Raw genomic sequence first — 13,195 nt, 5'->3', positions numbered from 1 at the left:
CACACACTACTCACACACACACACACACACACACTACTCACACACACACACACACTACTCACACACACACACTACTCACACACACACACTACTCACACACTACACACACACACACACTACTCACACACTACACACACACACTACTCACACACTACACACACACACACACTACTCACACACACACTACTCACACACACACACACTACTCACACACACACACACACACTACTCACACACACACACACACACTACTCACACACACACACTACACACACACACTACTCACACACACACACACACACACTACTCACACACACACACACACACTACTCACACACACACACACACACTACTCACACACACACACACTACTCACACACACACACTACTCACACACACACTACTCACACACTACACACACACACACACTACTCACACACTACACACACACACACTACTCACACACTACACACACACACACACTACTCACACACACACACACTACTCACACACACACACTACTCACACACACACTACTCACACACACACACACACACACTACTCACACACACACACACACACACACTACTCACACACACACACACACTACTCACACACACACACACTACTCACACACACACACACACACACACACTACTCACACACACACACACTACTCACACACACACACACTACTCACACACACACACACTACTCACACACACACACTACTCACACACACACTACTCACACACACTACTCACACACTACACACACACACACACACTACTCACACACACACACACTACTCACACACACACACACACACACACTACTACACACACACTACTCACACACACACTACTCACACACACACACACACTACTCACACACTACACACACACACACTACTCACACACACACTACTCACACACACACACACACACACACACTACTCACACACACACTACTCACACACACACACACACACTACTCACACACTACACACACACACACACACTACTCACACACTACACACACACACACACTACTCACACACAGACTACTCACACACTACACACACACACACACACTACTCACACACACACTACTCACACACACACACACACACACACTACTCACACACTACACACACACACACACTACTCACACACACACACTACTCACACACACACACACACTACTCACACACACACACACACACACACTACTCACACACACACACACACTACTCACACACACACACACTACTCACACACACACACTACTCACACACTACACACACACACACACACACACACACTACTCACACACACACACACTACTCACACACACACACACACTACTCACACACACACACTACTCACACACTACACACACACACACACACACACTACTCACACACTACACACACACTACTCACACACACACACTACACACACACTACTCACACACTACTCACACACTACACACACACACACTACTCACACACACACTACTCACACACACACACTACACACACACACTACACACACACACACTACTACACACACACTACTCACACACACACTACTCACACACACACTACACACACACACTACACACACACACACTGTTATTTACTGTGTTGTTTTAGTGTTAAACAGCTCCTGTTGTGTTTGTGTTGTCAGGTTTTGTCTGGTTAAGAACAGTTTTCTGTTTGTTTCCTGAACAGAGGCGGAGCTTTGCTTGGCATTGGACTCTGCTCGCTGCTGATTGGCTGATGATGCGCTAACTGCACCATGGCCCCAGAGGCTCTGTGGAAATACCCACAATCCTCAGCTCTCTGGTAAGTGTGGAAAAGTGATTTATTTAGGTGTGCTGATAAATGAATTGATTTCACCTATTCTGAAGTGGAGGTACAATACTGCATCTCCGTAGTTTTTATAAAGATAATAAACTATGTTTTGCAGTATTAAAAAATAATTGTAAAAATATTTTACTGTACAAGCCTGCACTTCTTAAAGAAAATAATCAGTTATTTATACAATAATGGAAAATATATTTAATCATTTTAATCATTTAATCATCAGTTACTTCTGCATTTATTTGCAGAAAATGGAAATGTCTGAAATAACAAAAAAAAGATGCAGAGCTTTCAGACCTCAAATAATGCAAAGAAAACAAGTTTATATATTTATAAAGTTTTAAGAGTTCAGAAATCAATATTTGGTGGAATACCCCTTATTTTTTATGCATCTTGGCATCATGTTCTCCTCCACCAGTCTTACACACTGCTTTTGGATAACTTTATGCTGTAAAAATTCAAGCAGTTGAGTTTGGTTTGATGACTACATGATCACACATTCAGAGGTTTTTCAATGGGGTTCAGGTCTGGAGATTGACCGTCAACTTATTTAAATTTCAGTCAGCAACCGCAGGATCACATCAAGTGACCTATAAAAAGAATGGCAAATGGCATCAGGGGCGAAGTGCATGGAAAGACCAGTTCAAAACAATCTTATCGAGGCAGGACTAGAGAAAGACCTTCCTTCAATGAGAAGAAAAGAAAAGCTTAATGTTTAAAGATGCAAAAGATCAGAAGAATTGGATTATAGAGGACTGGAGTAAGATCATCTTCTCTGATGAGTCCAGTTATAAGTTTTGCTCAACACCTGGCCATCAAATGTCTAGATGGAGACCTGCAGAGGTGTACCTGCAACCCGCTGTGAAACATGGTGGAGGATCACTGATGATCTGGAGAATCTTCAGCAAGGCTGGAATTGGGCAGTTTGGTCTTTGTGAATGACGCATTAATCAGGCTGTATAAAATATTATCCTGGAAGAAATATCACATCCTTCTGCTCCGGAAATATTCCCCAATTTCCAGCTGGACGATGTTCAATTCCAGTATTCTTCACCACAGGTTTATCCACCCTATTCATCTGATTATAGCGCCACCATGTGGAGTAATGAAGCTTTACAGCAATGAATTACATGACGGAGCAGCTCCATCCAAACCTCACATCACCAAACACAGCAATACAGAGTTTCGAGTTCTTCTGGAAAAAAATTAAAGGGAATACAGGAAGCACAGTGAAGGAGGTGATGAGAGTAATAGCTGTTAAAGGTCGTACGTATCTGTAGCTTAAACGACGTTACATTAAAAAAAACATCCACATCCTTCAGATCATTAAACACTACCTGGTGTTTGGTATCTTTACACATCATCAGGTTTATAGCTGCAGTGTAAACACACACACACACACCCCGGTCTGAATCCAGCTCTGCTGATCTGGGTAATGTAATTTAACACACTGTACTTACTGAGGCGTGTCTTCAGTCCACCCATAGGAGTGTGTGTTCCTAAACATCAACATCTGTCTGAATTCTTCTCTTCAATATATCTCCCACAAAAAACTACACATATATATCTACCCCAGTCATAAATACAACACGCTCTGCAGCATATACACCAAAATTCATACTGTAGCACTATTACACCATGCTTTACATACCAAAACCAGATACAATAACCAGCTGATTTTACTTCACCCTTAAACAGACTTAATGTTTTTGCATAGAACCGTTTATATATATCACAATATATGGACAAAAGTGTAGAGACACCTGCTTATTAATCGTTACATCTGGAGTCTGTATGTGTATTAAACAAGGATTTATCCTGCTTTTGCTGGAGTAACTCTACTAGTACAGCTCAAAAATTAGAATATCATTAAAAAGTTGTTTCAGTAATTCAGTTAAAAATGTAAAACTCATATGTATTAAACACAGAGTGATCTATTTTAAGTGTTTATTTTATTGTTGATGATTTTGGTTTACAGGCAATAAAAACCCAAAAATTAGTGATTCAGAAAAAAACAATATTATTTAAGACCAATTGGTACTTTTGGCAATGTGGGCAGTGTGCCAACTCCTGCTGGAAAATGAAATCCTCATCTCCATAAAAGTTGTTATCAGCAGAGGGAAGCTGTAAGATATGAAGTGCTGTAAGATTTTGTGGGAAAACAAAACTGCACTGACTTTAGACTTGATAATAAAACACAGTGGATCAACACCAGCAGATGACAGACATGACTCTCCAAACCATCACTGATCATCAGTAAATTTTACATTTCATTTCTGGCGGAAGAGTGGAGAGACACACAGTCCAAACTGCTCGAGGTCTAGTGTGAAGTTTCCACCAATCAGTGATGGTTTGGAGAATACCTGCAGCTGTAATTGCAGAGAAAGATGACTCTACTAAGCATTGATATGGGGGGGGGGGGGCGAATACTTTTGCACGTAACACTTTTCAGATTCTTATTTGATTAAAATGTTTGTTCCACTTCAGAATCATGTGACACTTTGTGTTGTCTGTGACTGAAATGTATTTTATTGAGTTTGTTGTTGTAAGAAGATAAAATTATTTCTGTTTTCTCTGATAGATTTGCAGAAACAGCCTCTGATGATCAGACAGACCAGAACAAAACGTTTTTAAGGTTAGTTTATCTCTGTCTCTTCCTCTCTCCTAGTTTCTCAGTATTTATATTGTAAGTAAATTCTCTCCTGAGAAAAGCTGTTAATTTCTTCATTCTCTGTTGGCGATTGTGTTTCTTTCTGCAGAACTAGATTTGAGTATTTTCTGTAGAATATTAGTAAAAGCCACTGATGTCTCTCCAGCGCTGTAATTAAATTTCTGATTTTATTTCTATTGAATGGTAAATTGTTTCGTCCGTCAGTCAGCCTCAGTTCTCTGCTCCTAAATTAGATGTGAAGCAGAGTAATTCAGTTTTATTCTCTCTGATGAAGCGAACTGTGCAGCACAGCTGATCCAACCACTGTCAGAGAAACCCCTGCATTTACAGATCCTGCACATGACTGAAAAAGTCATTAAATAAGAAAAAAATACCAATTTCCAGGCCTGGATAAGTTTTGTTAAAATAAATAGAAGCAGAAAGTTCAGGAAAAGTCATGGAAATTTGATCAAAAAATCGTTGTGTTTTTGGTTCATTGACAGAGAAAAGCTGTTTTGGTTTTAAAACATAATTTAATGTTTGGTTAAATCCATCGTGTCTCTTAGCATTAGCTAGCTGTCTGAGTGGAGTTCTAGTCTGACTGTATTTCTGGCTTCATTCAGACAGATATAAAACAGAGACGCAACCTGAATGTGCAGAATATACAGAAATGTTATGCATCCAGTAAAATGTGTGATATTTCTACACAGAAGAAATCCCTGGCAACATGTTCCCTGACAGACAGATATCTACCAAATAAGGTCATTTAAAAAATATTTCTGTTCAGGGTTTAAGTTTCTATATCATGTTGTTTGATGAAAAAGTATGATCTACTGTTTACAGATTAAACATTAGAGATACATAAGCTTAGAGTTTAGAAGCTGACGCACAATTTATTATCAAATATTGTTGAAAACCTCTGGAATTTAATCAAGAGGAAGATGGATGATCACAAACCATCAAACCACCAAACTGAACTGCTTGAATTTTTACACCAGGAGTAAAGCAGCATAAAGTTATCCAAAAGCAGTGTGTAAGACTGGTGGAGGAGAACATGATGCCAAGATGCATAAAAAAACTGTGGTTAAAAACCAGGATTATTCCAACAAATATTGATTTATGAACTCTATGAACTTTATGAATATGAGCTTGTTTGTTTTCTTTGTATTATTTGAGGTCTGAAATGTTGTCTGTAGTTTATAGAATAAAACAACCATGTTCATTTTACTCAAACATAAACCTATAGGAAAATAGGAAAATTATAGTAGTGATCCATTGTTAGCATTTTATGACACTTTGTAAGTTTTCCTAATATTTCCTAATAGTAATATTCCTAATAATTTTTTTTCCTTTTTTCAGCCATGATGTCGGTCTGCGTGCCCACACCACATAACTCCTCTTCTTCTGTGGACGTGGCCAATCACAATGGGTCCCCTGCGACTCCGCCTTCCTCCCTCAGCCTTCGCTCCTCCCACAACCAGCTGGTTAGCAGTGAAGGCGGGAAACAGGGCCAGGCCACGCCCCCGAAGTGTCGTAAGAAGTACGCCCTGACGAGTATTCAGAGTGCGATGGGGCTCGGGGGGGACGTCCCCGCTCCACCTTCATCATCATCATCTTCATCCTCCTCCAACCTGAAACTGGCGAAGAACGGAGCCAATCAGTTACGCAAAGCTGCCGAACTGCAGGACCAAAACAGGAACCCGACCGGCAGGGATGAGGACGGGGACGGGGACAGGGACGCCATCGCAGAGACTGAGCTCCTCACTGCAGACCTCCTCCTGCAGGGGGACGAGCTGGAGCTTAGCGGGGACGCCCAGGCCGAGCTGGACACCACTCAGACTGAGGACACGGACAGCGTTAGTGAGACCGCTAAAGAGGACGCCAGCGATTTCATCAACGAGGACGAGGAGGATGTTCAGGACTTCAGCTCCAACCTGTTCGAGGAGGATTCAGACGATCTGCTCATTCTGTCTGAGAAAACCGAGCTGTCCCTCGACAGGAAGTCCCCGCCATTCCTCAAAGACAAGACAAGTCTCCTAGAGTCTCACATCTGCCGTCTATCGCTGGACGAGACCAATGCAAAGGACAAAGACGAGGACGAGGGCGTCACGCAACCGCTGTTAAAAGAGCAGAAGATCCGGAGCCCTCCACCAACCAAGAAACAGCGCAGCCCTGAGGACATGCCCCTGCTTTCTATCGGGTCCTCCTCTGCGTCCTCCTCTCCAGAGACGAAGAAAGACAGGCCTCGGACTGGAGCCAAGACGGACCGAGCCCTGAACCGCATTCAGAACCTTCCCCACAGCGACGAGGAGTCCAGCTGGACCACCCTGTCCCAGGACAGCGCGTCTCTGGGGACGCCCGAGGACAACGGTCAGAGCTTCACACTTTATTACTGTTTAGTATTATTCAGTTAGTGTTAGAGTTTAAAAAAATTGTTCTCAGAAAATCGCTGATTGGTTTATTGCACGTTAGGCCCAAAATACACCCACGATTTATTAAGAGAATTAGTACATGCCTTTTGTGTGTTTTGAGTTGTGCAAGGTGTACTTTTCCTGTCGTTATGATAGTAAAGACACACTGACACGCCCTAAATCAAGCTGCATGGTGAGCGGTTGATGTCTTTGCTAAAGATCACTAAAATAGGTCCAAATAACTCCAGGTCTCTGCTGATCTTAAAAGCACAGAACTGCTGTTAACTAGCAGTTTCCCTGATTACTGTTGCCACTTTTGAAGCTCCGCAGTTGACTGACATGGCGACAGTGTTAATATGGAGCTTTGCATGAGCAACTCATCACCTGTCACTGTGAACTAAGGGTTAACCAAGTACCATTAATAACTGCCTGACGATAAATCAAAAGAGTATCAAAACTTTATGAACTCTAAACCCATGTCTGCTTCGTTTACCTGTGTTTTAGTGTGACTGTGTCAGGTGGTGCACACCTGTGCACGGTGGCTGAAGTGTGTTAGCCGAGCACTTCCTCAGGTGTTTGTATTTCAGGTTCACTCTGAGTGTGATGTTGTAGGTTCTTCAGCTCAGGTGTGAGTGTGTGTGTGAGTGTGTGTGTACACTGGTGTGGTTGGTGGGGTTTAGTTAGTGGTAGATCAGGTGTGTACTCACAGGTGTGTGTCAGGTTGAGAGCAGGTGTGAACAGGCCTCACACTCACATTATTCACTCTCAGCCGTGTTCACAACTACATCTGCTGATACTTTAACTAGCTTAATCTCTCTCTCTCTCTTTCTCTCTTTCTGTATCTCTTTTTAAGTATATACAGTGCTGTGAAAACGTGTTTATACTCTTATTATCAGATAAATATAACCTGAGTAAATATAAAAATCAAATTTTAAATTATAATTTTATTTATTAAGAAAAAAAGTGTGAAAAAATGTTTATCCCCGAATCTGATAACCCAGTTGTGTCCTTTACTCCTGGCGGCAACAACTGTAATAAATCTGTACTGATATCTGATAACGATACTTTCACATCTCTGTGGAGGAATTTAGTTCCACTTTTCTTTACAGAATTATTTTAATTCAGACACATTGGAGGATTTTCCAGCATAAAAGTCCTGTTTAAGATCATCCACAGCATCTCAATCAGACTTTAACTAGACCCTCCAAAACCTTCATTTACTTTATTAATCCATTCAGAGACAGTGAACTTGTTTGTGTGCTTTGGGTCATTGTCCTGCTGCAGAACCCAAGTATTCCTCAGCTTGAGGTCAGTAATGAACAGATGGAGGATTTTCTTCATTATCCAGCAGCTCCAGACCATCATAACACTACCACCACTATGTTTTACACCGTTCAGTATGATGATCTTTTACTGAAATTATGTGTTTTTATAGTTTTACTCCAGATGTAACGGGATACACACCTTCCAAAAAGTTCCACTTTTGCCTCGTAATTACTTTTTTACATGCCAGGTTGGTTTGGATATATTTTTTCCCATAATAAATGAAATAATCATTTAAAAAGTTTTCTTTTTCTAATAAAATAAAGTTTGTTTGATAGTCTGAAACATGTAAGTATGACAAAAAGAAGGTCAAATTCACGGCACTGAGTCTCTATTTATTAAAATTGGGCTGATTAGTGTTTCTGGGGCCAATCAGAAACTGTCATTCAGCTTCATTGGCTGATCACCAGTACCAATAGTGGGCGGACTAGGTGCTACATGAACCTTTCCAGTAGTGTTGTGTAATAAACAAATATTAATTAAGTGGAAACACAACTGAAATAGGCTTTATATCCAACTCTGAGAGCTTGAGAGTTGGAACTACTGCTGCTGCAGGTCTGTGTGGTTAGTGGTGTTTGTTATCTGTGCTGTGTTGCTGTGCTAAAAGCCACTCACTGTATGGGCTGAACTCTGCACTCTGGAGAGGGGTATCTGTGTTTAAAATGTAGTTCTGTTAAAAGTATTTATTCTCTTTCCTCCACAAGATGCATTAGTCTTACACATTCTACAGATATGAGTTTGAGGTGAAAACTATAAAAAACAGCAGACTGACTGAGCTTAGCCTAGCCTAGCCTAGCGTAGCCTAGCCTAACCTACACACAAACTGTGTTTCAATGTCAAATTCTGGTCACATGACCCTCTGTATGATGTGTTTTTGCATGGCTAGCAGCCAATCACTCGCCCCGACCAGACAGGAAGTGACTGTGTGTCTTCCTGCATGAATTATAGAGAAAATAAACAACAAACACGCAGACTGGTTCTACTCCTTCTTCCCTCTCCCTATCTCTCTCTCTCTTTCTCTCTCTCTGTCTGTTCTCTTCTTTCTTTCTCTCTATTGCTCTCTTCCTCTCTCTCACTCCCTCTTTCTTTACCTCTCTGCCCCTCTCTCTCTTTTTCTCTCTGTTCTACTCCCACTCTCTCACTCCATATTTCTCTCTCTCTCTTTCTCTCCCTTTAAATCTCTCTCTCTCTCTCTCTATGCGGTGTGCTGGTGTTGGTGCTGTTCTGTTATTCAGTCATGATGCTGGGTAAAGACTACATGTTGGCCATTGTCATAGTGAATTACGAGGGTAGGTACTGCGTGGGTGGGTGTGGGTGTGTGTGTGGGTGTGGGGGTGTGGGGGTGTGTGTGTGTGTGCATGCAGGTAGCTTGGTATGTTGTTATGCATGCACACAGTCAGGAGGTGAGGAGAGAGAGAGAGCGGGAGAGAGAGAGAGGGTTAAAGGAGGAGAATGCTCGTGACCTGAATCCGAAAAACTCTAAACTTCATGCATGTGCACAATCGTTAGCTCAGTGTGCGCGAGTGTGTGCGCGAGTGTGTGTACAGCTGTGCAATAGCTCAGTGCTCCCCTCCCCCTTGGTCTCGTGCTTCACAGACTGCAGAGAAAAATGGAGAGGGAAAAAGGGAGAGAGAAAAAAACAGAGGGAGAGAAAAACGGAGAGAGAAAAACGGAGGAAGAGACACAGAAAGAGAAACAGTGGGAGAGAAACGGAAACAGGGATGGAGGGAGAAAGACAGACAGAGAGACAGATGGAGAGAAACTGAGAGAGACATGATGAAAGCGTAAACCGTAAACGAATGGAGTTGTGTTACCGAAACAGCAGAACCGGTTAAACATGCTAAAATACCCCAGTCTCTCCATCCCTCTTTCTCTTTCTCTGTCTCTTCCTCTACATCTCTCTCTCTCTCTCTTTCTTTGCCGGAACGACAGAACAGACACTAAATCACACATCTTGCTGACTCTTAGTGTGTGTGTGTGTATAGTGTGTGTGTGTATAGTGTGTGTGTGTGTGTGTGTGAAGGTCATGTTCTCGGTGCAGTGTTTGGTTATGTGAATGATCTGAAGACGGTGTTATGGTGACCCAATTATGCACAGGGGACTACAAATCCCATGATGCACCTCTCTAGTCAGCCTACTCACACACATTTCCATCACGTCTCATTCTGTCACTGGATATTACCTCACAACCCTCACACTGACCTTTTTCCAGACTCCGCCCACAAGCTCAGAATTAACATACTGTAAAATTTGTGAGGTCGGACAGCATTAGCAGCTATAAAGATAAAAAAAAAATCCAGATGGTTATTGTCATTTTAAATGAGGAAAATACTTTTAATTTGTGTTTTTTTTGGTGGTTTGTTCTGCATTATCTTACCAGAGTCCTCTGTTTGAAGTGTTCTGTAGTTTGAAGGATTATGTAGCCCAACACTTCTAACACATTTTTATTATTTTGATATAACTCAGAACTTGTTGGAGTAGCCAGTAACTACATGCTTGATTCTGACGATCAGAGTAACATACAGTTATATTGCATCAAATACATTCTTTTGATAAAAACTGATGTGATAATTAGGAGTGGGTGATATTATGGCACCATATTTCAGGGTATAATATCAATAATCACCATATTCAAATATGTTGGCGATATTATTGCGTACAATACGATATGGCACGTCTCTATTTTAGCTTAGAATACAGTAAGCATTGCCAGTTAGCCATTATGCCAATCTGTTAATGTGGACTTCATAATAAAAGTCCTCAAGCCAGATCATATTAACGAAAAAATTATGCTTAAAACAGTAAAGATCATGCAGGTTTTATATTATTCTGATTTATTTTATTTTATTTGAATCTTGATTAAGCATAAGATAAATTATGTAAATTCTGTTAATATTAGCTTTATAGGCGGCTCAGATTCAGAACACAGATTTTACATCTTTAACCGCTGGCATTTATTTTACTCAGGATTAAACTGCACACACACACACACACCGTACACACACACACACACAAATTTTTGTGTTTTTAGTCATTTGTTTAGAGTAATTCCAGGAAACACATCCTCCCTGAACTTGTTAAGACGAGAGACATTCCTCTGTAGTGTGTGTGTGTGTGTGTGTGTGTGTGTGTGGTTTAGTATTGCAATAGTGCTCATTGTGTGAGTAATAGAGTAATACACTCTCTATGTCAGAATCCTCAGCTGCTCGTGGGAAGACTGACGTACAGCGTGTGCATCCTGAGACTGAGAGAGTGTGTGTGTTATATATATGTGTGTGTGTGTGTGTGTGTGTGCAGATATCTGGGGGGAGCAGGCGTTTCAGACAGATCCAGATCTTCCTCCAGGATGGAAGATGATGACGGACATGGCTGGGATTTATTACTGGCACATTCCCACGGGCACCACGCAGTGGGAGAGACCCGGGCCGTGCCACCCTGTGCCCACCGGCCCCGCCCACCACCCTCGCAAACACTCGCTGAGCTCCCTCTCGCCCTCACCCACCCCTGACCACGAGGTGAGTACACTCCTCACTACAGCGCTCACAAACAGCTTAACACAATCTCATAATATACAGGAGAAAAACCTACAATTTACAGGAAAAATTTAGAGGAAAACCACCGTGAGGAAAACCGTACATGTATAAACCACTAGAGATCCAGACTTTAGTTAAAGTAAAATGACAAGTGCTCCGTATTTTTCGCACTATAAGCTGCACTTAAAATCCTTTAATTCTCCCAAAAATCATCAGAGCTCCTTATAATTCAATAATAAGTTAACAAAACTATAATTCTTAAATAAATAAAAAATCTTGAAAAATAATGTAAAACGAGGGCTGGGTATTAATCTACACAGATTTCTCTCCTGAAAACTATTTATTTGGGTGAGTAAAGAGCTTCCGTTTATTAACAGTAAACTTAGATTTACAGATTTACACTAAAGCTGGAGCATCAGTGGCTAACTGCAGCTCTACACTAAACCTAGCGCTTAGCATGGTTAGCGGCTAATGCTAATGCTAATGCTGCTCCAGTCTGGGTGCTGGAGAACTAAACTGAAACTCCTGTATAACTCTGTACTTCAGTGGAGAGTCTTTACTGCTCTTTAATACCTGACTGATAGAATTCATACATAAGGAGCACCGGATTATAAGGAGCTCTGATGATGATTTTTGGGAAAATTAAAGGATTTTAAGTGCAGCTTATAGTGCAAAAAATAAAGTAACATAAACATAGAGGCTCCCTAAGACATCTACCCACTCTACCCAAGGGTTCTAACGCACACACACAGTGACTCTGTTCTGTCCTCTATTTATCTCTGTATCTGTGTTCACTGCTCCTATAAAACTAATCTTACAGATTTAATTTATTCATTTCAGTCCTGAATTCTCACTTTGTTCAGAAAATTACCTCCATTTACCTCAATTACACGCTCTTACTGCAATTACCTCAAACACTCTTTACACTGAACACGATCTGCTGCTGATCTAACATAAACTTCTCTGATTAAATCAGTGTTTATATCAGTAAGAGTAAACAGCAGTGATAATATTGAACTGCATTAAATCAACCTTTAATCACCCAAACTGAGTCTTTCTCTACAGTCATCTGAACAATCAGACACACAGACTCCAGAGTTATATATGAGTGTTTTAATCATTTCATGAGTTGTAAGTTGTTGTATTATCTCTATTCACCCCCACTGCTCTGAATTTCAGCACTTTCAGCTGATGCTTCCAAACAACCTTTGCAATCACCTAGCAACACTTTAGCAACCACTAAGCAACACCATTGCAATCACCACGGATACCATGGAGACATGTTAGCAACCACCTAGCAAAACCTTAGCAACACCATAGCATCCTCTATGGGCACCATAGAAACACCTAGAACATCTAGAAACACCTTAGCAACAACCTAGCAACTGCCTTAGCAACACCATAGTAACCT

At 41.2% G+C, this 13,195-nt stretch overlaps 1 protein-coding gene across 28 annotated transcripts in view; it reads left to right on the top strand.

Annotated features, from left to right (window-relative positions):
* The window catches only part of apbb2b (amyloid beta (A4) precursor protein-binding, family B, member 2b), a 283,469-nt gene that overhangs the window by 239,422 nt on the left and 30,852 nt on the right, over positions 1-13,195 (top strand). For all 28 annotated transcript variants that reach the window (XM_049472290.1, XM_049472293.1, XM_049472301.1 and 25 more), the window contains 4 exons: positions 1,736-1,849; positions 4,449-4,502; positions 5,877-6,887; positions 11,549-11,766. In XM_049472290.1, coding sequence (XP_049328247.1) covers positions 5,879-6,887; positions 11,549-11,766 — 1,227 coding nt within the window. In that variant the 5' untranslated portion in view covers positions 1,736-1,849; positions 4,449-4,502; positions 5,877-5,878. The remainder of the gene's footprint in view (positions 1-1,735; positions 1,850-4,448; positions 4,503-5,876; positions 6,888-11,548; positions 11,767-13,195) is intronic.

Source organism: Astyanax mexicanus, chromosome 25 (assembly GCF_023375975.1).
Source record: "Astyanax mexicanus isolate ESR-SI-001 chromosome 25, AstMex3_surface, whole genome shotgun sequence".
NCBI lineage: Eukaryota > Metazoa > Chordata > Actinopteri > Characiformes > Acestrorhamphidae > Astyanax > Astyanax mexicanus.
This window is presented reverse-complemented; position numbering and strand designations above follow the sequence as displayed.